This window comes from Ostrinia furnacalis, unplaced genomic scaffold (genome assembly GCF_004193835.3).
Source record: "Ostrinia furnacalis isolate ACB-3 unplaced genomic scaffold, ASM419383v2 OfSCF0954, whole genome shotgun sequence".
NCBI classification, from domain to species: domain Eukaryota; kingdom Metazoa; phylum Arthropoda; class Insecta; order Lepidoptera; family Crambidae; genus Ostrinia; species Ostrinia furnacalis.
In genome coordinates, this window is record NW_021131193.1 from 852,338 (window position 1) to 865,088 (window position 12,751).

General features: G+C 44.5%; 1 protein-coding gene across 1 annotated transcript in view; it reads right to left on the reverse strand.

Annotated features, from left to right (window-relative positions):
- Window positions 1-1,232: 1,232 nt before the first annotated feature.
- Window positions 1,233-12,751, reverse strand: part of Cad96Cb (protocadherin Fat 4-like Cad96Ca) — a 36,133-nt gene continuing 24,614 nt past the window's right edge. Inside the window, exons 5-14 of the mRNA XM_028301584.1 lie at window positions 12,334-12,531; window positions 8,097-8,324; window positions 7,821-8,009; window positions 7,327-7,515; window positions 6,420-6,566; window positions 5,861-6,060; window positions 3,904-4,024; window positions 1,708-1,811; window positions 1,527-1,658; window positions 1,233-1,368 (exon numbers count right to left, since the gene is read on the reverse strand). Of these exons, the coding sequence (XP_028157385.1) occupies window positions 1,233-1,368; window positions 1,527-1,658; window positions 1,708-1,811; window positions 3,904-4,024; window positions 5,861-6,060; window positions 6,420-6,566; window positions 7,327-7,515; window positions 7,821-8,009; window positions 8,097-8,324; window positions 12,334-12,531 (1,644 nt within the window). The remainder of the gene's footprint in view (window positions 1,369-1,526; window positions 1,659-1,707; window positions 1,812-3,903; window positions 4,025-5,860; window positions 6,061-6,419; window positions 6,567-7,326; window positions 7,516-7,820; window positions 8,010-8,096; window positions 8,325-12,333; window positions 12,532-12,751) is intronic.

Here is a 12,751-nt window from a genome sequence, read left to right on the forward strand (position 1 = left end):
GAAGTGATACGACCGGTAGTGAGTTGGTGTGTTCCATCGACGAATGAAACACATTACATAAAGAAATTAACGAGATATCAAAGAAGAATTTGACTATTGAATGAAGATCATACGGCAACCTGATATGACTGATAACGAGCAACAAAAAGTTTGTAGTAATCTTTCATCAAGCCCGAATGTCTTGTATGAATTGAAAGGAATCGAGTCCAGGATGTAGCGTGTGAAGCGCAACCCGGTCAAGTTACACAGGTGTTAACTCGATTCCTTTCAATTCATACAAGACATTCGGGCTTGACGAAAGTACTACAATTTTTTTGTTGCTCTTCATTACTCAGTCATATCAGGTTCCAGTTTCATTAGCCGTGACGTCACATTCTAGTACGAACGGGCCTCAGATGGGCTAACGCGGGGAGGTGTCCGGGCAAGCGGGATGAGAGCGGCAATCCACTGAGGTGCGCAGGTAGCTCGATTGGGACACATGGCTCGTGGCGCCCTCTTTGTCAATGTTTTGTTTAATGTTATTTTTTTTTTATTTATAATGTTGGTTGGAGAGGCGCCCGCTGAAAACCAGCGTCGGGGCACGCGTGCATGCACGCGTGGCTCGATCAATGCTGAGCGGGCGCCTTAAATATGCGTGTATAGTTTTAAGTCCCACTGTTTTGTTTTTTCTTTTTTTCTTTTTGTGTCAAATAAAGTTTTTGTTATCCTTATTCTTACATACAGGGACTGGGCGACTCACGTGCGGTAGATGTATGCGAGCAGGGCGCAGACGAGCAGAGCGAGCAACGCAAGCGCGGCGGCGAACAGCGCCAGCAGCGAGTCAAAATTTTCATATCGTCAGCGAAGCAAAGAAGACGAGATGAGTGGAGGCACGAGTTTATGTCATTTACGAAGATTAAAAATAATAAAGGGCCCAGTAGTGACCCTTGGGGACTACGAGACTCACGTGCGGTAGATGTAGGCCAGCAGAGCGCAGACGAGCAGCGCGAGCAACGCAAGCGCGGCGGCGAACAGCGCCAGCAGCGAGCCGCCGCGCGCGCCCGCCACCGCGCGCCCGCCCACGTGACCAGCGCCGGCCCTACGAGACTCACGTGCGGTAGATGTAGGCCAGCAGGGCGCAGACGAGCAGCGCGAGCAGCGCCAGCGCGGCGGCGAACAGCGCCAGCAGCGAGCCGCCGCGCGCGCCCGCCACCGCGCGCCCGCCCACGTGACCAGCGCCGGCCCTACGAGACTCACGTGCGGTAGATGTAGGCCAGCAGGGCGCAGACGAGCAGCGCGAGCAGCGCCAGCGCGGCGGCGAACAGCGCCAGCAGCGAGCCGCCGCGCGCGCCCGCCACCGCGCGCCCGCCCACGTGACCAGCGCCGGCCCTACGAGACTCACGTGCGGTAGATGTAGGCCAGCAGGGCGCAGACGAGCAGCGCGAGCAGCGCCAGCGCGGCGGCGAACAGCGCCAGCAGCGAGCCGCCGCGCGCGCCCGCCACCGCGCGCCCGCCCACGTGACCAGCGCCGGCCCTACGAGACTCACGTGCGGTAGATGTAGGCCAGCAGGGCGCAGACGAGCAGCGCGAGCAGCGCCAGCGCGGCGGCGAACAGCGCCAGCAGCGAGCCGCCGCGCGCGCCCGCCACCGCGCGCCCGCCCACGTGACCAGCGCCGGCCCTACGAGACTCACGTGCGGTAGATGTAGGCCAGCAGGGCGCAGACGAGCAGCGCGAGCAGCGCCAGCGCGGCGGCGAACAGCGCCAGCAGCGAGCCGCCGCGCGCGCCCGCCACCGCGCGCCCGCCCACGTGCACCACCACCGGCACCGACGTCTGTGTGCCAACATGTATTTTCTTAAGGTGTGTTCAACATTGTTCAGCTGCTCGCGAAGCTGCTCACGTGCTCGCAAGCAGCCCCGTTACCAGTCTCGCGATGTCGATTCGAGTTTATAAAATATTTTTCCAAACTACGTCACGGTCAGCAATGAATGAACGATCATTCTGAACATAATAACTATATTTAGTGGCTTTTATCACAAGCTTCTCTATGCTTCACAAGATACGTTAGGAGTTTCGGCTATAGTGTAAGACGTTAAGCCCAGTTAAGCTTTGGGGCAGTAAACATTTTAATAGCAAGATCGGTACTTACTAGGGTACTCGACCGTCATTCATGGTGTAATATAACTTGAACCATTTCTACGACTGAGATTAAACTTGTGTTCTGCAATGAAACGTAACGAGCCTTTACAGGCTTGCTTTACTATTCGCTGGGTGCGAAGTACTAGGTGGGGGGGACATAATCTATCGCAGCGCTCATGGTGGTCAAAAGTAGAAATAATGTTAGCTCTGTCATCAGATGTATCTGTCAATGGCAAAGCGATTCTACATAATACATTTTAATATCATTAATTAATCGCATGAAAAGGGTCCTACTGGGAACTTAAATAAAAGAGTGGACTGTATTTCGATAGGGCTGTTTTAATAGCCGTTTACAATTTGGAAATAACTAAACTATACAACGTGGTAGTACAAAAATGAGTCACAGTAGTTGTTGTGCACAGATGTTTGCCTTATGATGAGAGCGTGAATTATTGAACTCTGCCCTTGTTTTGTTCTTAATTCTTCTACATCTCGGACTTGTCCAGCCAATACCAACAACTTTCCTTTAAATACGGTTTGTGGTTGGAATTTGATATTGTAACTCTCACAAACCCGGTCTTCAAAACGATACTCATTTCGATCTGAAAACGATATTTAATTTATTACTAGCGATACAGAAACATTTAAATATATTTACTGTTATATAATGAAACCGTTAAAGTAGCTTTTTCTTTTTGTTTTACTGTAAAACTACAACTATAAATGAAGTAAACAAACCCTGACACAATCAGTAAATCCTAAGATATTCCAGTAAAACCTAAGATCTACCAATGTCTAATGGTAAATGTCCCAAAAGGTTTGCGATTCGAACTCTTACCACCATTTCGTTGGTAAATCTTAGGATTTACATTAATGGCACGGTAAACGTTGAAAAACAAAACATGTCATAACGTGCTCAGCGCATCTCATCATCATCATCATCATCAGAAATTACTTCAATTGGAAAAAAACGAATCTATCTTAATATTGAAGTTGCCCTCTTTGTATTTCTAGTCGCTCACTTAGTAATCGCACGGACAGAATTTTACTATCTAAAATGGATTAAACATAACCCACTTTTTGTAAGCTCGTTCTGCATATTTTGATTATATTAACCTTTAAAGTCCCAGACGGCATACATTAATGCCATAACAATTGATTATCTATTGTGTCTAGATTCGCGGGCCTTGAAGGATTAATCAATATTCGTCGTTAGTTAAGTTAATTTTTCGCTTACTCAAATTCATACCGTTCAAGTTATTAAAACAGTAAGTATGCCATCATCAGTCGCTAAGTTATTTTTTAGTCGATCGTGTTGTAATTTCCCATTAAGAATTACTCATTGTTTTATTCCTAAAACCAACATATACCAGCTGACAGAGGTAAAACCTAGCATATACTGAATTCGAATGGTAAAAGCTCGAAAAAATCGTCGTATTTTCAGAAATACTTACATTTACCAACTCATGTCGGTAAATCCTAAGACTTACACTTAAATCTTAAGATTAACCGTAGTTCGAGCTTTTACAGTAACATATGAATGAAATAGGTCTTAGCAAAAAAGGATTTTTGCTTCACCAGGTCTCGACTAACGGATACTTCTGCAACTGTCAGAGATTATAACATGTAAACTTGTAAATTTAGTGTCTGCCTAGTGAGTGAGTGTGCGAGCGCGACAGCAATATAATTACGCGCGAGCGATAAGGATGGGTAGCTTGGGGTCATTGGACAAAATTCTACGTGCAGCGCGGACCAGACTATAGTACCCTGCTACGTCAGCACGCACCTGGCGCGGCGGCGAGCCGGAGTCGACGGCGGTGGCCACGACGTGCAGCGCGGACGCGTTCAGCGCCCGCAGCGCCGCGCGCGCCACGAACACCTCGCCCAGCTCGTTCACCCGCAGCATGCTGCAACCACCGACACACACCACCGACCGTTGTAGCAGAGTAAATACAAAATGAGTCAAAGTCAAAGTCAAAATTTCTTTATTTGTTTAGACTAATAAATAGTTCTTACAAATCGTCATTTTGCTCTTAAGGAGCCTCTACATGTCTCATAATCTTTTTACCCTACCAGCGCTTCGAGACCAACATTTGGCAAGTGCTGAGAAGAAGCGCCGCAACAAACTCAGTCACCACTGTCTGCCGGTTAATATAGTAGGTCATCTTCATAGAAACGCACGGACGCGGTTTGTATGTGAGCGCGCCAAAACGTAGGCGGCGCGCACGCACACACTGACAAAATTTAGCGGGGAGCCAGTCGTGGTTGCGCCGAATTTTGTCAGTGTGTGCGTGCGCGCCGCATACGTATATTGGCGCGCTCACATACAAACCGCGCTCGGTGCGTTTCTATGAAGATGACCTACTCATTTGTATTTACTCTGGTTGTAGTGTTGTTTATTTCTTTCATTTTTAAGTTGATTCCTAATTCTTTAAAATAGAGGTGAAGGGGAGTGATTGGCTGCACTTCTAGAGACACAAAGAACATCTGTATGGACAGTAATTTTAGAGTAGGTAAGACGGAAAGAAGTGATTGTAAGCAGCAGTACTGTAGAAGATTTGGGATAGGAATGGGATGGGATACCTTCGATATATAGCAGACTCCGCAGGACGGTCCAAGCTTGGTTCTTCTTTCACTTTCACAAACACTTGAATTTTATTGAGTTGAGTTAGCGCGCGATTTGGATTTATTTGAATTGGTTTATTTTGAATACCGCCCGTATTACCGCCCAGATAGGCGAAGCGGCGCGTTGCAATGCGAGAGCGAGACTAAAGGTGGAAGGGAGAGGAAAGGGAAATGACTGTCAGAGTGAGAAATGTGTGAGAGCTATAAAAACTCTAAAAAGAATGGACAGCTGCCTACCACATTTTATAGAACTAAAAATATTGACAGTACCATCCCTCTACATTTTTGAAACTGCAATGTTTGTTAAGAGAAATCCACACTTGTTTCCCACAATATCCTTTGGGCAATTGAAAAAGAGTAGACGTCATGGTCACATTTTAAGTGCACCTGTCTCAAAAACTGCTTTAAAACAAAAAAGCTTCTTTAGTATGGCTCCAAAAATTTACAATAAATTACCACAGACACTAAAAGACACAAATATTCAGATATTTCGCAAGCAGCTGCTATCCTTATTATTAAGCAAAGCCTACTATACATTGACAGAGTTTTTAACTGACAAATTGTAAGATTCTTGACCTTTTTTTTTATGTTTAAATGTTTATGAAATTGTTACTGATTGGACATTACTAACTTACTTTTTATTTTATTTAATTTCTACTAACCTAATACGACTCAATGATGTTATGTAAATTTGTACGCCGACCTTGGGCCAAACATAGTGATACCGACTTAATTTTTAACACCTGTAATATGTTATTTACCTATGTTCCACAAATAAACGAATTTGATTTGATTTGATTTGATTTGATTTGAGTGATAGAGAATAGTGTGACATGAGTTTGAATTGTATGAGGTTTTAATGTTGGCACGTACAAGTACAAAGCAACGTGACGTATTGAAAGCTCAATAGCTGAAACAAAACACTATTTTACACTGAGTGCGTTGAAGTTTCAACAAAAGACGATGCAGCACAGCTCCAAGACTAGATTCTTAAAGATGCCTCACCTGGCGTCGGGCCCCCGGAGCGACAGCGAGACGGTGTCGGGCTTGTCGCCGTCGAACACGTCGAGGCGGCCGACGGGCAGCAGCGCGTCTCCCGTGTCTTAGAGGTGGCTCACCTGGCGTCGGGCCCCCGGAGCGACAGCGAGACGGTGTCGGGCTTGTCGCCGTCGAACACGTCGAGGCGGCCGACGGGCAGCAGCGCGTCTCCTGTGTCGTCAGGGTCGGCCTCCACGCGGAACTCATACTGCGGGTAACGGAAGCGCGGCTCCCACTCGTTCACGTTCAGGACCGTGATGTTGATCGCCGCTGTGTCGTTCTGGAACGTTATACGTGTGTCGTTATGAAACGAAATTTTAGCACGCCTGGACGTTACATAACAGATAGAGAGAAATGGTGGTAGTGGGCGGGGCACATAGCTTGCAGAGCTGATGATCGCTGGGGCAGAAAAGTTCTTGAGTGGCGACCACGAGCCGGAAGACGTAGAGAGGGCGGGCCCCCCCACTAGGTGGACCGACGATCTGGTGAAGGTTGCAGGAGGTGCCTGGGGCGGCGCAGGACTGATCCTTGTGGAAATCCACGGAGGAGGCATTTGTCCAGCAGTGGATGTCATTTGACTGCAACGAACAAACGAAGAGAGGATGACGTCATAAATGTTGAATGTTGGAAGCCACTCACCGAGAGCCCGTCGGTGACCATGACCTGGTAGTGGTAGGCGTCGGCGGCCTCGTAGTCCAGCGCGCGGCGCAGCAGCACCTCGCCCGCGCCGTTGATCGCGAACTTCTCCAGGAAGCCGCGGTCCGACACGTAGAACTGCAGCGGGCTCTGCCGACCACAGTTAACGGGGATCAAACTATAATGGTGCGTCCACACTGGGCGAATGTGCTCGCGCGGCAAGCTGGTCATCCTGCTCACTCTGCTCTTGAGTGAGCAGGATATTGTGTTTGCCGCGCGAGCATATTCACCTAGTCTGGACGCACCAGTACAGGAACAGCTGTGTGCTCCCAACTGTTTCCGTCGCCCCTCATCCTGGGGGCTTGTAGGGTCTACCGTGGAAGCGGGAAATCGCCGGGATGGGCTGTGGTAGAGAGAAGGCTTTGTCCGGAATCCCACAGTTTCCTCCCACTTATGGCGAGTGACGGAGCATCGGGGTCTTTTTAGTGGATATGCCTCATCCTTCTGACTTAGTGAGCCTCATATAACCTACCCTGTCCTCGCAGGGTAGAATGCGATTCAAAGCATTTTTCCCCGTAAAAAAGGCGTCAAATTATCATGATGAATCAATTTGTACTAGCTTACACAAAGTCTGTGGTGAACGAAGAAGTATCCCATTTATCATGATCTTGTAAAATTGAAGCATGTGTCATTTGTGGCCTGATCAGAAGACCACTTGTGGTCATTTACCTTCTATGGCTAAAGCCTGGTCCGGGAGCACGTAGAATTTTGTCCAGTGACCCCAAGCTACCCATCCTTATTGCTCGCGCGTAATTATATTGCTGTCGCGACTGTGCGTCGGGCGCCTGCAGTGAGTGTGCGAGCGCAACAGCAACATAATTAGCTAGCGGTCTTATTGCTTATCTCTTACCTGATGCCTGTGATGCGGCGGGTCAGTGTGTAATGTAGCCAGTACAGTCCCCGGCGGCGCGTCCTCCGGCACGGCGGCGTCGTACTGGCGCCGCGCGAACCGCACCGGTAGCACGCTGGCCTCGGTTGGGAGGCGGCTGATGGCAAGTGTCGCCAGGGCGTAGCGGTCTGCGTTGTCTACTTGGGTTGCCTAGAAGGTTGCAATTGATACATTTGAGAACAGAAGACATTGGAATAGAATAATTCTAACCTCTTTACTACCTTATAATAAAACCCTATGTTTGGATTTTCAAAGAAATCAATGCAGAATAAAACGGCTAGGTTACACATCGATAAGAGATTTGCTATTATGTTTCGGTACCTTCATCATCAGTCATTTATTAGTCTCAACTGCAGGAGAACGACCCTCTCTAATTTACCAGAGGAAAATGTAGGATTTAGCCTACACTCCCCACGCTGGCCAAACGGGTTGGGAATGCCTAACGGGTTCGGTACCTTCACAACAACAGTAACTGGAGACAGCTGCTTTAGCAAATCTTCAGTGACCACGATTCGTCCTGTGTCTCGCTCCACGACTATCATGTGCTTGTAGTCGCCCGTCGTGGAATATTGGAGAGGTGCGTTAATGCCCACGTCTTGGTCTACTGCTGAGATCGGCCCGGGGGAAGTTTCTAGAATGGTGCCCTGGAATTTTAGAGTTTGAAAATGTTAATAATAATTAGCTTTGGTTATACGCTTATTTTATAGGATAGTTTCAGAGATTGAACTTACCGGTTGAGCGTCGTCAGGTATTATGGCGGTGTAGTGCTCGCTTGTGAACTTGGGGTTCTGGTCATCGGCGTCTAACACTTCCACTGTAAGCGTGGTATCATTATGAAGGGGCGGGGTCCCCTGGTCTTGAGCTCGAATGGTCACCGTGAAGTTCCGAAGAGTTTCAAAGTCAAGAGGTTTTTTAACTACTATAACGCCGTCAAGTTCATTGAGGAAACCTAAGTATTCCTGAAAGAGAAGATAGGCAGAGATTATGTAGAGCGTATGAGGTTATATTCATTTTTTTATCAGCAAGATGTTCATTCATAAAATGTAATAAGTATGATGATCTTTTTTTATTATGCTCCAACCAAATCATGGGATCTAGCCGACTGATACCCACTCGTCTAAAAGTTCTGCAGATTATACAGATCTATGAACAACAATGTTATGGTAATTGTACGAGCTATCGTACATTATTACTTCGGTCATTCTCCGGATCTGGATTCTTTTGTTGATTACCCCGACCTTTTTTATTTTTGAATTTAGAGTAAGTTTAGGTAATACATTTCAAAATAGACATTATTACGAGCATATTTTTTATATTGGCCCATCTGTAGCAAGCAGGAATAAAAAGTTATGCGACATCAAAATTTTCATGGTCGGGGTAATCAAAGTTGGGAGTCAGAGTAATCAAAAATAAAACAAAATATTTAATTTTCTATGTTTTTTTTTAAGTTATGGTAAAATAAATGTTATTATAACTAGCCATTTCTTATTTTGATGTATAAACGACAATATTGTAAAGTTTCAACAAACTCTATTTAGTAGTTGTTGCGTAAAAGAGTAAAAAACATTCACATACATTATACAGGGTGTTTGGTGCATCGTGTGCCAAAATGATTTGGCAGATAGAATGGGTCATTTCCTATATTTTCAGCCCCCATAACACGTTCCATGCCAGGCGGCTACTTTTATATTAATTTTTTTAGTAATTTCACCAAAATACCCAAATCACATCATTTAATTTCGATTTAAAAAAAAACTACTAGGCGTAGCCTCAAAGTAAATATTTTGTTTTGACGTGCATTGATGTAGAGTTGCATCAAATTTAAATTTACTGGCAAATATCATCTAGTTTTTTTTTAAATTCAGCTTTGAAGTTTTCCGAAAATTTAAAAATGGACTGAACATTTAAGTTTACATGGGTATAAAAAAATAAATAAAAGAGATAGCGATCTTCGGATTTTATCAAAACTTCTCCAGTCTATCCCCATTCAAACGGTATACTAATCTTATTTAAATAATAACAATAACTTCACAAATTCCTTAAATTAGTGCATTGACTCTACTCGGACTGATTTGCGAAATTTGTGTTTATAGCCCCTTTTTGTGTGAATAGCACGTTATTAAACACCTAACAGGTAAAAATTATTTATCTTATGCAATGTAAAAACCTTTTCCCTATTGTTTTTCAATGTGGATTTCTTGAAATTAAAGACGAAAATAATTATTTTGATCATTTATTAATTATTACAAATTTTGTTCAAAATGACCGCCTCGGCAACGTATACACTCACGACATCTTCTTCTAATTTTGACTGTTGTAAACGATCAAAATAATTATTTTCGTCCCCAAATTCAAGAAATCCACATTGAAAAACGATAGGGAAAAGGTTTTTACATTGCATAAGATAAATAATTTTTACCTGTTAGGTGTTTAACGTGCTATTCACACAAAAAGGGGCTATAAACACAAATTTCGCAAATCAGTCCGAGTAGAGTCAATGCACTAATTTAAGGAATTTGTGAAGTTGTTGCTCTTATTTAAACAAGATTAGTATACCATTTGAATGGGGATAGACTAGAGAAGTTTTGATAAAATCCGAAGATCGCTATCTCTTTTATTTATTTTTTTATAGCCATGTAAACTTAAATGTTCAGTCCATTTTTAACTTTTCGGAATACTTCAAAGCTGAATTAAAAAAAACCTAGATGATATTTGCCAGTAAATTTAGATTTGATGCAACCCTACATCAATGCACGTCAAAACAAAATATTTACTTTGAAGCTACGCCTAGTAGTTTTTTTTAAAATCGAAATTAAATAATGCGATTTGGGTATTTTGGTGAAATTACTAAAAAAAATAATTTAAAAGTAGCCGCCTGGCATGGAACGTGTTATGGGGGCTGAAAATATAGGAAATGACCCATTCTATCCGCCAAATTATTTTGGCACACGATGCGCCAAACACCCTGTATATATAATATTAGTGACTCAATGTCCTAAATGTCTCCTATATGGGACAGAAGGCTTCCACAACAGTACTCCATCGCATTCGGTCTTGAGCTTGGAGTTTGATCTCGCTCCAAGTCTTAACAGTGCGCCGTTATGTTTTTTTGGCGCGACCACGTTTACATTTTCCCTGGGGGTTCCAATCTAGGTTCCCTTCGGAGAGTGTGGCCGATCCAGTTCCACTTGCAGCGTTTATTCTGCTGAACGATCGGTATTTCATGGCAGCGTTCCAAAAGTTCGTCGTTTGAAGATTTTGGAGAATTCGAGGAAGACAGTGGCTGAAGAAGATCTGCAGCTGGTGCGAGATAATCTTAGTGACCCTCCACCTTTCACGCCCATAGCGCAGAACTGGTTTGACGTTGGACCCGAATATTTTGATCTTGCTTGGGTCAATTTCCGTGACTGCCATACGGCTGGAAGTTGTGCGAAGGTAGCTCTGGCCTTGGCAATGCGCGAAGTGATGTCCTCTTCGGTACCTCCAGGCTCTGAAACGATGCTCCCGAGGTAAGTGAAATTGTGGACTCGTTGGACATTCTCTGCACCAACGGTGTACAATTCCTCACTCCAGATTGCATCTCTTGGGTCTTCCGGTACTGATACTCTTGCTTTACCCTTTTTTCGGCACAATAATTAGAAGCCCCTTATGCCAGTCGTCTGGGACTTCCTCTTCCATCCAGATGTTTTCGAAGACAGATATCAGGGCGTTAACGGCGGAGTTTACATCGGCTTACAGCATTTCAGCGGTGATGAGGTCGAGTCCCGGGGTCTTGCCAATTTTGAGGGATAATATGTATTTAGGAGATAGGATTTCATTTTAGTAAAGGGTAATTTTGCTTATTAAACGTTATTTATTTAATCATTAATTAGTAAAATTGCAGTATTATTGATTACTCGGTGACAAAAGTCGGGGTAATCAAGGTCGGGGTAGTCAAAAAATTAAGGTTTATCCTGAGCCCTGCCCAATCTGTAAGTTGAATCCCATATGTTTTAATACACAAAAATGCGGTTACATGGACCATTATTCCTGTACATTCTCAAGAACTTTCCATGTAAAGAAACCTAAAAAATCAGGATAGAGTAATCAATCGTGCACTGAACCAAGGTCGGGGTAATCATATTCTTATCTCGATAACTCCGAAATCCTGCGACGAGTTGCATTACCGATCACCTCGGCACGTAGGCCACTACTAAAGGTTCACGGGGGAGGATAGAGCTCGTTTCTAAATTGCGTAGCTAGGGACGTAGGCGCACATTAGCGACGTGTCGGGGTAATCACGGTTAACGCCCGGACACAACTTCAAATAGTTATTTTACAAAACCTTTTAGTGATATAGTTATATTGTATTTAATTTATCAATGTTTATTTAATCAGTAATCGATTACATAAGCATTGAAAGCGGTAATAATAACGGATTAATTTATACGAGCAAATTTGTTCTGAAATCGGGAGCGCGGACACGTCGTGGTAATCAATTTTTGACGACTTAAGATTTTTTTTTAATTACTTAATTTACTATTATTAACTATCTCTGTGGTTTAACAACAAGAACCAAAGTTATACTATTAGATAAAAATATTTGTTACTAAAATATTACGATATTCGGGTACTTTTTGGCCCCGGACACGTGATTTTCTTGGCCGGTGGAATGACCCACTTGCACATTTTCTTTTTATAGTATACTTAGTTAAATCATTTATTGCTAAGTAGGCGTTAAACACTTTACGTAAAAGTTTGGTTTGACCTAGTTTCAATTCACGCCTGTAAAATCACTCAGTAATAAATCAGTGTATGATATGAGCAGCACTCAAACGGGTCGGTTTTCTTTAGCACTCTTCGGAGTAACCCATCCCTCATCAGCAAGCATAGCATAGCAACTATTACAGTAATGGTACAATGTTTTCGATGTCTAAGCGAGTCTGTAATGGGATAATGATGGTCAAAACCAAAAGAGCTTCTACTTACGGAATTGGGCCCCGGCAGCACGGAATACACGATGGTGGCGTGCGGGCCGGGCTGGTCGGCGTCGGCGGCCTTGACGCGGAGCACGCGCGCGCCTACGGCCGTCAGCTCGGACAGGCGCGCGCGGAAGGGCGCGCCCGCCCACGCCGGCGCGTTGTCGTTCACGTCCCACACGCGCACCGACACCGGGATCACGAAGCTCTACGGACGAAGTCGTAAGATTTACGGTTTTTGCATTGCTAATCTTGAATTACCTCATCAGGTCTTCTTCTTTTTTATGATGTTGGCAATACACGTCGAGGTCGACTTGATTTGTGCCATTTTCAAGTATTTATGTGATACGAGTTACAAAATGAGATCAAGTAATGAAATAATGAAGGATGATAGATGATACCCCTTCCGACCCTTTGAGTCTCAGTAA